This window comes from Myodes glareolus, chromosome 4 (assembly GCF_982192425.1).
Source record: "Myodes glareolus chromosome 4, mMyoGla1.1, whole genome shotgun sequence".
NCBI lineage: Eukaryota > Metazoa > Chordata > Mammalia > Rodentia > Cricetidae > Myodes > Myodes glareolus.
The window spans coordinates 34,140,489-34,153,605 of NC_142029.1; the positions used below are offsets into that span (position 1 = coordinate 34,140,489).

General features: G+C 49.8%; 2 protein-coding genes across 4 annotated transcripts in view; both read left to right on the forward strand.

Moving 5' to 3' along the window:
• Myo5c (myosin VC) overlaps nt 1-1,862 on the forward strand; it is an 82,465-nt gene extending 80,603 nt beyond the window's left edge. For all 3 annotated transcript variants that reach the window (XM_085689393.2, XM_048423914.3, XM_085689392.2), the window contains one exon: nt 292-1,862. In XM_085689393.2, the coding sequence (XP_085545519.2) occupies nt 292-444 (153 nt within the window). In that variant the 3' untranslated portion in view covers nt 445-1,862. The remainder of the gene's footprint in view (nt 1-291) is intronic.
• Nucleotides 1,863-11,054: 9,192 nt separating this feature from the next.
• Nucleotides 11,055-13,117, forward strand: part of Gnb5 (G protein subunit beta 5) — a 30,496-nt gene continuing 28,433 nt past the window's right edge. The window contains exon 1 of the mRNA XM_048423811.3: nt 11,055-11,299. Coding sequence (XP_048279768.1) covers nt 11,188-11,299 — 112 coding nt within the window. The 5' untranslated portion in view covers nt 11,055-11,187. The remainder of the gene's footprint in view (nt 11,300-13,117) is intronic.

Below are 13,117 nucleotides of genomic sequence, written 5' to 3' on the forward strand. Positions count from 1 at the left end.
TCCTATGAGGAATGACTTTTGGAGTGTAACTTTTGTAACTTTTTTTTTTTTTTGTAACTTTTGTTGCTTTTGGATTGAGTGACTTCCTGGAAGCTGGCTGCTCAGGAGACCCTAATAGGATAGCTCTCCCTAGAGCTGTGCACTCAACCACCCGGGGCTGCCTTCTCTTCTGATTGCATGAGTTCTCTCAAGGAGGCAGAGCTGTTGGATTTCCCTGGCTCTTGACCTCCGAGTAGTGGTGAACCAGAATGCACCTGTTCTCTGACTCCCTCCCCTTGGTTCTGACCGCAGGCTCTTCTGAATAACCGGGGTGACTCATCCCAGCTGATGCTGGACACCAAGTATCTTTTTCAAGTCACGTTTCCTTTCACGGCTTCTCCCCACGCCCTGGAGATGACCCAGATCCCCAGCAGCTTCAAGCTGGGCTTTCTCCGGAGACTGTAGCAGCAGAGATGGATCCAGGTGCCCTGGAGCCCGGAATGGACTGCAGTTTGAGGAAAGCCCACACCTCACCTGTCTTGGGAGATGTCATGCGGTCGACTGGGCTGGGAAAGGCTCTTGCTTCTGATCTCGGTGGCTATTGCTGCAGCTCCTGAAGACTCAGTTTTGTTCCCAATGCCTTTGTTTACTCCACTTTGAGGCGGGAACCAACCCCCACCCTCATATACAGGAGTGAAATCTGGGGGCTCCCCAGGTTTCTAAGGTTCCCATGAAGTCAAGAGATATTTAAGAAGCCACAGGCGAGTTCCATGCCTACACCTTCCAGGAAAGAATCACACTTGGCCACTGGACCGAAGTCTTCTTGCCTCATTGCTGCTGACAGGAAGGGCTCGTTAGCTCTTCTTACTAAAGACACCCCTGGATTAGAAAACTCTTCACTTTAGGCGGTCTAATGTTTAAGAGAGTATTCGGTCTGAGAGATGGGCATGGTAGCACACACCTATAATCCTGGCACTCAGGAGGATGAGACAGGAGGATTACCTCGAGTTCAGTGTCAGCCTGGGCTACAGACTAAGAACCCATCTCAGAAGAAAAGAAGAGCGTTTCATGTATATATCTATTTAAAACAAATTTACTAGCAAGGCTTACTTTTATGCCATTAATGATCTTTTCTGAAATTTTTAAAAATTGTACCAACCAACATAATGGGTGGGGGTGGTTCCAAGACAGGGTTTCTCTGTATAAAATCCCTGGCTGTCCTGGAACTTTCTCTGTAGACCAGGCTGGCCTCGAACTCACTGAGATCTGCCTGCCTCTGCCTCCCAAGTGCTGGGATGAAAGGCCTGCATCAGTAGCTGTATGGTCACCGTCCTGCCAACATAATTTCTATAATCTCATTTAATTTTTTAAAATGCAATTACTTCTTTTAAAACTAGATTTAGTTGTGGGGTCAGAGCTCTGTGGTAGAGCAGTTGGCCCTGGGTTTGGCCCCAGTGCCACACGAACACATGCACACACATTCATTTGCAAACCAGCATTCACATGCAACTTGTGGGTTCTTTTCTTTAATCAGTATTTTAATATGCTTTTTAAATATCTTCATGAAAGAAGCTGAAGATTCGGGCGGGCTCTTCCTTTTGAGAAATCCAATTTTCCATTGTTTTGTGAGAATCGGCCACACATTTCCCCCTAGCCGAGACCCAGCGCTTCTGTTCACCCCAAGCCACCTGACGGCCCTTTCGTCTGATGGTCTCGGGCAGCGGCTGCAACACCACAGAATGAATGGTCATCTCTGGGTGATTATGAAGCAGTGCCACCTACAAATGTGTGCCATCCTACTGATGTGCGATGCCTTTTCAAACAGTACCCAGACAACGAAAATAGAATTGATAATGCCTTAATAAAGTAAATTATCGAGCAAATCGCATGCAGTTATTTCCGCCACTGTGAATGACATATCTTCTCACTGCACAGTTCTGTGTCCTTCCTTGAAGGTTTAAACAGGAAGATGTTAGGATCCTACAAGTCACAGTGTGCCACCTGACGTCAGTAAACACAGGGCAGGATATGTCATGAGTGTTGGCTATGTCTGGGACTCCCTAGCTATCAAATGAGGGGGACGCAGGATAGAGCTGGCTGGGTTTCTGCTCCTCGCGCGTGACCTTAGTGCCCACTCCTGTCCCCCTCTGCCCCATGAGGAGTCACGCTCACACTCTGGCTCTCAGCCTCGGGCTTTATGCCCACTCTCCAGCATTACCTGGGTTGTACACCAGTAACCTTGGCCTTGCTTTCTGACAGTTCCCAGAGAACTGGACCCCATCTTCTTCTACATTTTACCTGTATGCTAGGGTGCTGGGAGGTGAATTGGCAAGGTCCCGTGGAGATGGCAAGGGTTCGAGTGTAGGAGAAGTCAGTTTGGGGACCTTGTTTGAGGACAAGACTTAGGAATATTGGTAAGTTTTTGTACAGAAGAGAAAGAGGAAGTATTTACCCCCAAGGCCTTGATCACTGTGAAGGTGGGAAGGCAGGCCAGTGCTGGAAGATGATCTCAACACAAAAGGAAGGAGCTGTCAGGCTTGCTCTGCAGAGCTGAGGTAGATTCACAAGGTCAAATGAATTAAATTCTGTCTCCTGCAGGGAGCAGAGAAATGGGCCCAGGAAGGAATTTAGTGGAGTTTAGAGGAGTCCAAACCAGGTGGAGAGGCAGAGGGTTCTCGAGGTGAGTGTATGCTAGTGAGTGGCCCATGAGTGTGAGTGCATGCTAGTGAGTGGCCCATGAGTGAGTATATGCTAGTGAGTGGCCCATGAGTGAGTGCATGCTAGTGAGTGGCCCATGAGTGTGAGTGAATGCTAGTGAGTGGCCCATGAGTGAGTATATGCTAGTGAGTGGCCCATGAGTGAGTGCATGCTAGTGAGTGGCCCATGAGTGTGAGTGAATGCTAGTGAGTGGCCTATGAGTGAGTATATGCTAGTGAGTGGCCCATGAGTGCGTGTATGCTAGTGAGTGGTCCATGAGTGTGAGTGAATGCTAGTGATTGGCCCATGAGTGAGTATATGCTAGTGAGTGGCCCATGAGTGAGTGTATGCTAGTGAGTGGCCCATGAGTGAGTGTATGCTAGTGAGTGGCCCATGAGTGTGAGTGCATGCTAGTGAGTGGCCCATGAGTGAGTGTGTGCTAGTGAGTGGCCCATGAGTGAGTGTGTGCTAGTGAGTGGCCCATGAGTGAGTGCGTGCTAGTGAGTGGCCCATGAGTGAGTGCATGCTAGTGAGTGGCCCATGAGTGAGTGCATGTTAGTGAGTGGCCCATGAGTGTGAGTGCATGCTAGTGAGTGGCCCATGAGTGAGTGCATGCTAGTGAGTGGCCCATGAGTGAGTGCATGCTAGTGAGTGGCCCATAGTGAACATGGGTGTGCAGATGGGGAGGAACAGTCCCTGAGCTGCAGTGTCGGATAAAGAGATTAGGTGACCAGTGGCTCAAACCTTCACAGTGCCTCAGTAACCTCCCCGCTTTCTGCCAGCCGTCCCAGGCGACAGCCGTCCCAGGAGACCCTTGCTCTGTAAGGTAGGTACTCATTCACCTTGGGGAACTTGGGCTTTGGATTACTCAGCCAAGTCTGGACTCCTGCAGTCCAAGGTCACGGGGATTTCTCTGTGGAGGGTGCCCAGCCAGGAGGGTTTGTGTTCTGGTTACTCTATATATGTCTATTCTAAGTTTTCTACAACCTTCATGACTTTATTTCAAAATCATAAAGAGATTTAAAAAAGCAGATTAGTGTTGGCATCCGTAACAAATTAAGCATCTTTAAAATAATCTAATTGGTTTTCAAAACTGGTCCAGCAGCAGTAGTATAGCAACCAAAGCCCGCGAATGCAGTTGTTGGAACAGATAGGCCACCACGCGGGTCTATGAGACCCACCTGCTCCTGCCTTAGCCCCTGTTTATTATAGTCTGTTGCTTGAATCCAGTGCACTCCTGGTGAACATCGGATTCTTCAGCTTGGGGCTATTTGTGAGCAAAGCTGTTATGACAGTCTTACTCTTTCTTAGGAAATAAGTATGCATTTCTGTGGAACATATACCTAGGAGTAGAATTGCTGGGTCTCACATGCACGCACACACACATGCACACAATGCTTGTTTACCATCAAGAGGTCCTACCAGCCAGTTCACTAAAGTAGTTGTATTACCCTCGCTGGCAACGAAAGCAAGTTCCTACATCTTTGCCCACACTTTGGATATCAAGGGTTTTGTTTTAGGTTTATTTTTAATTAGGCATCTGCCCAATGGTGGGGAAATAGTGCAGTTGCCTGCAGAGACCAGAAGAGGACGTTAGATCCCCTGGGGCAGGAGTTGCAGCGCTTGTCCCCCAGACGGGTGTCGGGAAAGGACTTAAGTCCCCTGGAAGAGCAGCAAGCCCTCCTAACTACTGAGTCTTCTTTCCAGCCCCAGTATATCAATTTTTTTGGATTTTAGGTATTCTAACCCAGTCAGCAAGATGGCTCAGCAGGTAAAGACACCCTGCCACCAAACCTGAGAACCAGGGTTTGATATTCAGGATCCACATGGTAAAAGGAGGAAACTGACTAGCAAAAGTTGTCCTTTGACCTCTACACACACTAAATATAGTAAATGTTAGGACTTCTCATGTGTAACCAGCAGTGTCACATTGTGGCTTTAATCTGTCTTTAACAAACGACTCTGTGTGACACCTTTTTGTGTGAGTCCTGCCTGGCGAGTCTGATTTGAGCAGTACCTCTACAAATATCTTGCATATTTTAAAAATAATTTTTAATGTTGTAATGCTCACAACATGAAATTCATCATTTAAAATGTTTGGTTGGCTTTTCAAGTGTGTACAAGGATGTGCATGCTGTCTTCGCTGTAATTTGACTCTAAGCAACCCGGTTCCCCCAATCCCACAGTCTCTGAGCTATCAAAGGCTTTCTCCCTTCACCACTGCTCCCATCACCCACAGATGGACTTCTGATAGTCCTGTGTGTCTTGGACACTCATGCAATGGTCTCATGTGGACTTCTTGTCCAGCTCCTTTCACACCAAAATGTTTCTAGTGTTCATTGTATCAGTGAGAACCAGGGCCTCCTTTATTACTGCCAATGACTGTCTCAGGAACATACTGTGTTTTCTTTTCTTTTTTTCATTTTTCTTTTGTTTTTTTTTTTTTTGAGACAAGGTTTATCTGTAGCTTTGGAGCCTGTCCTGGAACTAATTCTTGTAGACCAGGCTGGTCTCGAACTGACAGAGATCTGCCTGCCTGTGCCTCCCAAGAGCTGGGATTAAAGGTGTGCACCACCACCGCCCAGCCATACCGTGTTTTCTTTGCCTCTTCTTCTCTTGGTGCACATTTGAATTAAAAATAATGCTACTCCAAACACGCATATATGTTTTCAATGCAGAGGACTTTTTCTTCTGCATTTTTTGGTAGTGCTGGGGATTGAACTCTGGGTCTTGCACACATTAGGCAAGCACTCTACCAATGGAGTTACACCCCCAACCTCGCCTCTCAACTTTTTTCTGATGTTTACCTTTTATTTTGTGTGTGCATGTATGGACACAAGCATGCCACACATGTGGAGGACAGGGGACGACTTTGGGGAGTCAGTTCTCTCCTTCTACCAAGTGGGTTCTGGGAATCAAACTCGGGCTGTCAAGCTTGGCACCTCCACCTACCTGCCACGTCATTTTACCAGCCCTTGCACACCCCGATTGTTTAAACTGCCTATGCTTAGGAAGACCCTGCAAGAGGATGGGAAGTGGGGACGGGCCCAGGACCTGCCATTACAGGACGTAGATCTGGTTCTTTTCATGTCCTTCTGTTCCCAATTATTTATAATGAACAGTATAAGCAACGCCTCTGGCTTAGACTAAGTAATATTGTCTCTATTCAAACTTGGAATGACAGCAATTTTTCACGGCTTCTTTCCCTTCATTCCCCCCCCCCACACACCTATTCCTGTATGACTTTTGTCCCTGGAGATGCTCTCAGCCTTCAGTCCTTGAGAGTCACTTCCTCTTAGAACATAATCTCTTCCTCGGGGTCATCTTCCCGTGGCAGTTCTGTCCCCAACCTACTTCTGGGAGAGCAAATCCTGGGATGATGTTCTTAAGTGACTTTGCTCCCTAATGCTATTACCTGGTGTCTCAGTTTGACCTTGAGACTGGCAGGAGTCCCTGCAGGGCTGGGAAGTAGGAAACATTCTCCAAGCCCCAAGCTCTGTATGTGTGTATGTGTGTGTGTGTGTTTGTGTGTGTGTGTGTGTTCATGGATGTGTGTGTGTGTTTACGGGTGTGCATGTGTGTTCATGAGTACATGTGTATATGCATATATGTGGACATCCTTAGGCATCTTCCTCAGAAACCATCTACCTGTTTTTGAAATAGGATCTCTCTCTGACCTTTGCCTAGACTGGCTGGACAGTGAGCACCAGAGATCTGTTTGTCTCTGCCTCCCCAGCTCTGAGGTCACAAGCGTGTGTTACCACACTGGCTCTGAGGTCACAAGTGTGTGTTACCACACTGACTCTGAGGTCACAAGTGTGTGTTACCACACTGGCTCTGAGGTCACAAGTGTGTGTTACCACACTGACTCTGAGGTCACAAGTGTGTGTTACCACACTGGCTCTTTGTTTGGATTCTGGGGATGAGAGTGAAGTCTCCATGCCCACACAGGAAGCACTTAATGACAGAGCCATCATCCCAGTCCCCTCCTGCTTTCTATGACTCACCCTTTGTGACAAACCTCGGTGCTTGATTTTGGTGGCTCTGTGAGCCATGCTACAATTCAGGCTCAGCCTCTCTCTCTGACTGAAACCACTCTGTTCCCTTGGCTACCACAGGATGTCTGCCTTCCTGGGAAGAGGCAGTGGGCGGTGCCAGCTGAGCCCTTTTGCGGCAGTCAGTATCTGGTCCCTTGTGATCTCTGTCCCTAAGAGTTTGCCTTCTACCCCTTTGTCACCCCATTTTCAGGTTGTATTGGCCACACCTTTTCCCAACCCACAGTTCTCGGTTTCCTTCTCTGGCCTGTGGTGAATCTGTACTGCACTCTCCCTCCCAAATATCCCCAGTGTCACCGCCACCTAAAACACAGCTCTCTCAAACTCCCCTTTGTTGGCGTGTTCAGTCCAATCCCCATAAGATACTCACGGGTAATTTGAATCTGAAGGCGGGGCTCTCTTTGGGACAGCTGTCAATCAGCACGACTGAGCTGCCTACACCCTTCCCTGTGACCTCCCAGTCCCCCATCTCCACAACCTCCCAAAGGAAGCTGAGGCCTTACCCTAGCCGTCTCCCCTTCCAGCCCAGCTCCTCCTCTTCCCTATTCTCTGTCCAAGGCCACCCCATGACCTTAGTCAGTCTCCACATCAGGCCACAGCCCCCTCTGCCTCTTCTCTTCCCTTCTAAGGCTGTCACTGCCCCTGCCAGTGCTGCCACCCTCAGGTCAGTGTGGTTTTGAAAGGTTCACAACTTCCTGCCTTGAGCTGAGTCCCTTCATGCACTGTCTCTTATGACAACCCTACAGAGGTTGGCTTAAAGATATTTATTTGATATATCAGTGAACAAAATGTCAAGGGAGTCACGTCTACTAACTGGCCTCAGCAGAGACCAGAACCTGGGCAGCCTGGAGCCCAGGTCTATAGCCCCCTGGTGGAGTTGTTTCCCAAAACCTCCATCCTCCCAGTTCTAAGTCACGCTGTTCATGCAATAACAGGTTGGGTCCCTGAGTGTTTGGCTGCCACATTTAACAAATATAAATGTCCACTTTGAGGGAAGCCAACACTACAAAAATGGCCTCCCTCTGGCTCAGGCCCATTTTTTGACTCCTGTCTTTAATCCAAAATCTTACACCAAGGGGAGGAACATTTGTGAAAATTTCAAATGGTTCTCCAGGCTGAAGATGCTCACTGGGGAGGGTGCTTGCCTAGCACCCACAAAGCCCTGGGTTACATGATTAGCACCTCATAAACCAGGTGTGATGGTGCATGCTTGTAACCCCAACATTCTGGAGTCAGAGGAAAGAGGATCAAGAAGTTCAAGGTTATCCTCTGATACTTAGCAAGTTCAAGACCAACCTGGGCTCCAAGAAACCTTGTATTAAAAATAAGAAAGAGTTGACAAGATTGTTCAGCGAACAGGGGTGTCTGCCATCAAGCCTAATGGCCTGAAATCTATTCCCTGACTCCTTCGAGTTGTCCTCTGACCTTCATCTTTTGTGCCATGGCACATGAGAGTGTGTGTACATACACACCAACAAAAATGTATAAGAATGAAAAACAAAAAGATAATGTTAAGGAATTAACCTTATTAAGCCCCACAATGTGTTCACTGTGCTCCAAAGATCAGTAGTAAGGAGTGAGCACGCTGCCCAAACAACCTGTGAGCAGGGCTTTCTGCTTGGTCAAATGAGTTGCATGTTGCGGTAAACCAGAGGCCCGCACTCACTGTGAGCTCTGCCCGAGGCAGCTTGAGGAAGAGGCTTCGGTCCCCAGAAGCACTTGCTGACATTCCCACACCCTGCTTTCTTTCTGTCCTTCAGCCTCATCTCCAGCAAGATGTGCGATCAGACCTTCCTTGTTAACGTGTTCGGCTCCTGTGACAAATGCTTCAAACAAAGGGCCCTAAGGCCTGTGTTCAAGAAATCTCAGCAGCTCAGCTACTGTTCCACGTGTGCCGAGATTGTGAGTGCCATTTCTGGTCCATTTTGTTCTAACGCAAGCCCATGTGTGATAGTCGAGTTACCTAGAGTAGGTCCATAGGCTGTGTCCCCAGGTTCCTGGAAGCCTGGTGTGACTCTGATACCTGCCTGCTATCCGAGGTAGTGGGGACACAAGTTGTCACCCCCTCAAGAGGCCTATTTTCCCACCTGTGAACTAGGAATGCTAACAGATTTGTACCCTAGGCCTCTGCGAGGGTCATATGAGGTGCTGGCTAAGTGTCCAACACACTCCTAAAAAGCTGTTATTCCTGGGGCTGATGGTTTTTGCTTCTGTCTCCTCCTAGTCTGCCTAGCAAGCCAGCAAGCTAGAAGAAATTCTGGTAGATAAACAATCCCGGGGGACCTATCCAAGCTCCCTGTTTTAACTGTTTGGACAGCTTGGCCGATCTTGCCCAGCCTAAACAGAGATCAAAACTAAATTCCAGTGTTCCTGAGCTTAGGCATGCTGGCCCGGGAGAAAACTAAGCAAAAATACTGACTTCTTTTTCCAAAGTGCATCGAATCTTGTTCTTGCCAAAGGTGTCTATTCCCAGGCTTCAGATCACCAGCAAAAATGTCCTCAGCCCTGGGAATCAGTCCCTGTCTCAGAATATCTACTAGGCTGCACACAAAGCTGTAGCTCACCAGAGCCCTCGCCTGGTTACATGTGATAATTCACCATCTCCGGATCCAACAGGAGTGACTGCTGCACACACCTGGCTCACAGACATACATGTAGACAAAACACTCATCTACATAAAATAAAATAAACAAATCTATAATTTTTTAATTTAAAAAGGTGTGTTTATTTTCTGTGTATTGGAGATTTGCCCACATGTATGTCTGCGCACCACGGGGCATAACTGAAGTCAGAGAAGATAGGATAGGGCATTGGGTTCCTTAGAACTGGCATTACAGGTGGTTGTAAGCTGCCATATGGGTGTTGGAAATCGAATCTGGGTCCTTTGGGAAAACATCAAGTGTTCTTAACCACTGAGCCATCACCCCGGCCCCTCGCTCTCTCTACATATCCACTTACGTAGTCTGTTTTATACACCCATTTAATAAGCTAGCTTTAACTGAACTGTTTCTATATGCCAGTGTTCTGTTAAACTCTGATAAACTACTGCTGGGCATGGCAGTACACATGTTCAATCCCAGCACTCGAGAGGCAGAAGGAGGTAGAGCAATATGTCTGGGCCAGCTTACTCTACAAAGGGAGTTCCAGGACAGCCAGGGCTACAGAGAGAGACAACAAAAGAGATAGAGAGACACAGAGACAGGGAGAATAAATATGGACGGTGGATAACCCTGTACTGAAGGAAAAGGAGAAGGGGGCTGTTAGTCACATAATGAGAAGTCACCGAGAGTATCCTCCACGGTATCTAATGCTCATAAAAGCCCTGGGATGTAGGTGCTAGGAGACAGATTTTCCAGATAAGAAAGTGGAGGCTTCCAGAATCTTGCCTGAAAGATAGCAATATCATTAATATAAATTATAAAATTATATAGATTCCTTCTCGGGATGAGAAGGCCCCAGACTGGACAACACGGAAGACTGCTTTGGCACTGTTCCGTCCAGAATTGCAAACTTAATCTTCCTTCCCAACATAAAGGTCACAGAGGAAAAGAAGGAGGCCTAAACACAGAGCCTGTTGGCGAATCAAACAGCTGGGTCCAAATCCTACCTTCCCCTTTCCGGACGTGTGATACCCGAGGGATCACTGCCTTTTGTGCCTATTTCAAATCTGTGTGTGTGTGTGTGTGTGTGTGTGTGTGTGTGTGTGTGTGTGTGTGTGTGTGGCGGGCGTGTGTGTGTGGGGGGGGGGGTTGTCTAAGATACCTTTCAGAGAGATTCCTGTGGGCACCAAAAGAATCACCAAGGAACCTAAAGGAACCTAAGCCCAGGGAAGCGTAGGTGGAGAGGAGCCAATGCAGTCTGCACACTGCCACCAAATTCCCAAACTTAAGGAAACACAAGCAAGACTTCATTAGAGAGGAAAGGACGCCCCTGACCCCAGCAGAGTGTACCACTGACCCCTGCTTTTGTTGCCCCATCCCAGGACCCAGGCAGTCAGAACTCATTTTTAAAAGAATGTTTCTGGCTAGTGAGTTGTAACAAGGATAGGTTTCTGACGCATCCTGCCCCAAGTTCCCCCGGGGGGGTGGGGGTGGGGGCTATCGCCTTCACTAGGCTCCCCTGGAGCGAGGAAACCGGAGTTGGGAATCAAAGCTTGTTCTCCGAGCCTCAGTTCCCCCGCAGCCTCCACTCCCACCCCGACCCGCCACCCCACCCCCTCCCCCACTCCTCCACCTCCCCCATCCCCGGTCTAGCCCCGCCTGGTTCTCAGGGAGGGCGCGGAGGGCGGCGCCAGGGAAGTCTGTCCCCGCAGCGGTTGCGTCACCGCCGAGGGGGCGGACCCGGGAAGGCGTTCGGGGTCACGAAGGCTACTGCTGCGCCCGCCCTCTCGGCCAGCCCCCGCGTCGTCTCTCAACCTCCCGCTTTGCGTTTCTCTCCCGGCTGCATCCCGACGAAGATGGCAACCGATGGGCTGCACGAGAACGAGACGCTGGCGTCGCTGAAGAGCGAGGCCGAGAGCCTCAAGGGCAAGCTGGAGGAGGAGCGGGCAAAGCTGCATGACGTGGAGCGTGAGTGGGAGCTGGGGGTGAAAGGGAAGCTCTCGCGACCTTCCGAGGGGCTGGCGGACCCGCGGGGGACCGGTTCCACCGCCCGGGGTGGGAGGATGCTGAGCCCCTCCCAGGAGGCGGGTAGAGAGGCACAGCCAGCAGGTGTACCAGGGCGGGACCGCTTTACTGTTCCTCGTTGGGACTCTGCCTCCACCCCGCCGTCCCTGTTAGGTCTTTTCTCCGCGCTCCGTTTCCCGTGTCTCCCTTGTCCGTGGGGGGAGGGAGCCTGATGGCGGAGGGAAGCGAGACGCTCTCTGCATCCACCCGTTCAGCTGGCAGCAGGCCCTTTAGAAGCGTTTGATGGATGCCGCGCGGTTGGCATAAGAGGGCCAGCACGGTGTAAATAAACTTACCAGCGTGTCCGCATCCCGGTTCATAACAGGGCTGGGACTCTGGGTTAGAGGAGGGTCCCCCTTCTCAGGGAAGGGTAGTCCTCCACAGAGCTCAGAATGGGGATAGTGGTCTTACCCGCTCACCCTTCTTTGCTGAGCAAGGCTTGCCAGCATTCCCCCCTCCAACACACACACACACACACACACACACACACACTTATGTGCGGTGTCCCCACCTTCCTAATTGGCCACAGACTTAAGTTCCATTTGGAGAAAGGAACTGGGGTTCAGTATGGGGCCTGTACTTGCTGGAAGAACAGAACTCTGGTTGTATCTTCTAGGGGCCTTCTCTTGTTAGAAGGGCAGCACGCTCCTGTGAGGTTTTGAAGTGTGTCCAGATGTAGTAAGTTAAACTGTGAGTTGTTTTTCTGGTAACAAGATCAGGTCTGGTGTAACCGCTTGGAGCTTTGAGGTTCCCAGGCCTTCCACACCTTCGTATGTGGCATTTATCCAGCGACTCCAAGATGACTGCCACAGCGCCAAACTTTGCCTCAGTATCCAAAGTAGGAAGAAGGGAGAGTGTGAACCCCAGGCTCTTTGCCTTCTTAGGGAGGAAAGCAAAAGTTTTCCCAGAATTCCTCTCCTAATGAGATTTCTATTTGTACTTCACTGGCCGGAACTAGGCCATGTGGCCCCTGCCAGGGAGTCTGGAGAAAAGGGAGTCAGGCTAAGCACATTGTCACCCCAAAGTTGAGGGGAAGTGGGGAGTAAGCGGCCTGGCATGGGTCTCGTCCTTCCCTTTCCTGAGCCTGTGTGCTGCTGGTGATGGTGTCTCAAGCTTGGTTTGATGCCTCAGACTCCTCCGTTTGACAGCTGAGGAAATGGAGACACTGCTTAGCTCTGTGGCTTGAGTGTTCTTTTTGAAGTCCCTTGCACAGCCCTGCTCCCAACCCAGGGGAATCTTGTCTTGCGACCTCTCTGTCTCTGACTTGGTGTCCCACTCTGGCCATAGTCTCTCCAGGATCCTCAGGAGCCCTGGCTCTCGCCTGGACTCCTCAGCCCTGTCCTGTCTTCCAGCCCTTCCCTGGCATCAGCACAGATATCTCAATCAACTTCCAAAAGTCTTGCTAAGAGACCCTGACTCTGTCTGGCCCTCCTGCCTCCTCCTTAGCCCTGGGTGGTTCCATGCCTCCCCCCACTTCCTCCTGCTGCTGAACCCCTGAAGCTGAAGAGGAGGCACCAGGAGGCCTTTGTGGCCAGGAGCTAAGTCACCCTGCGGTGTCTCAGGCAGCTCTCTACCCTGGCGATTGTCAGCCACTTACCATTCTGTGAAGGTCTCCATCACTCTTCCTCCCCGATAAAAAACGAAAGGTAGAGAGCTGGCCCCTGAGATTATAGACCCAACCTCCATGCACACCTGATCCCTCCTGCCTGGGGTCAGCCTCTT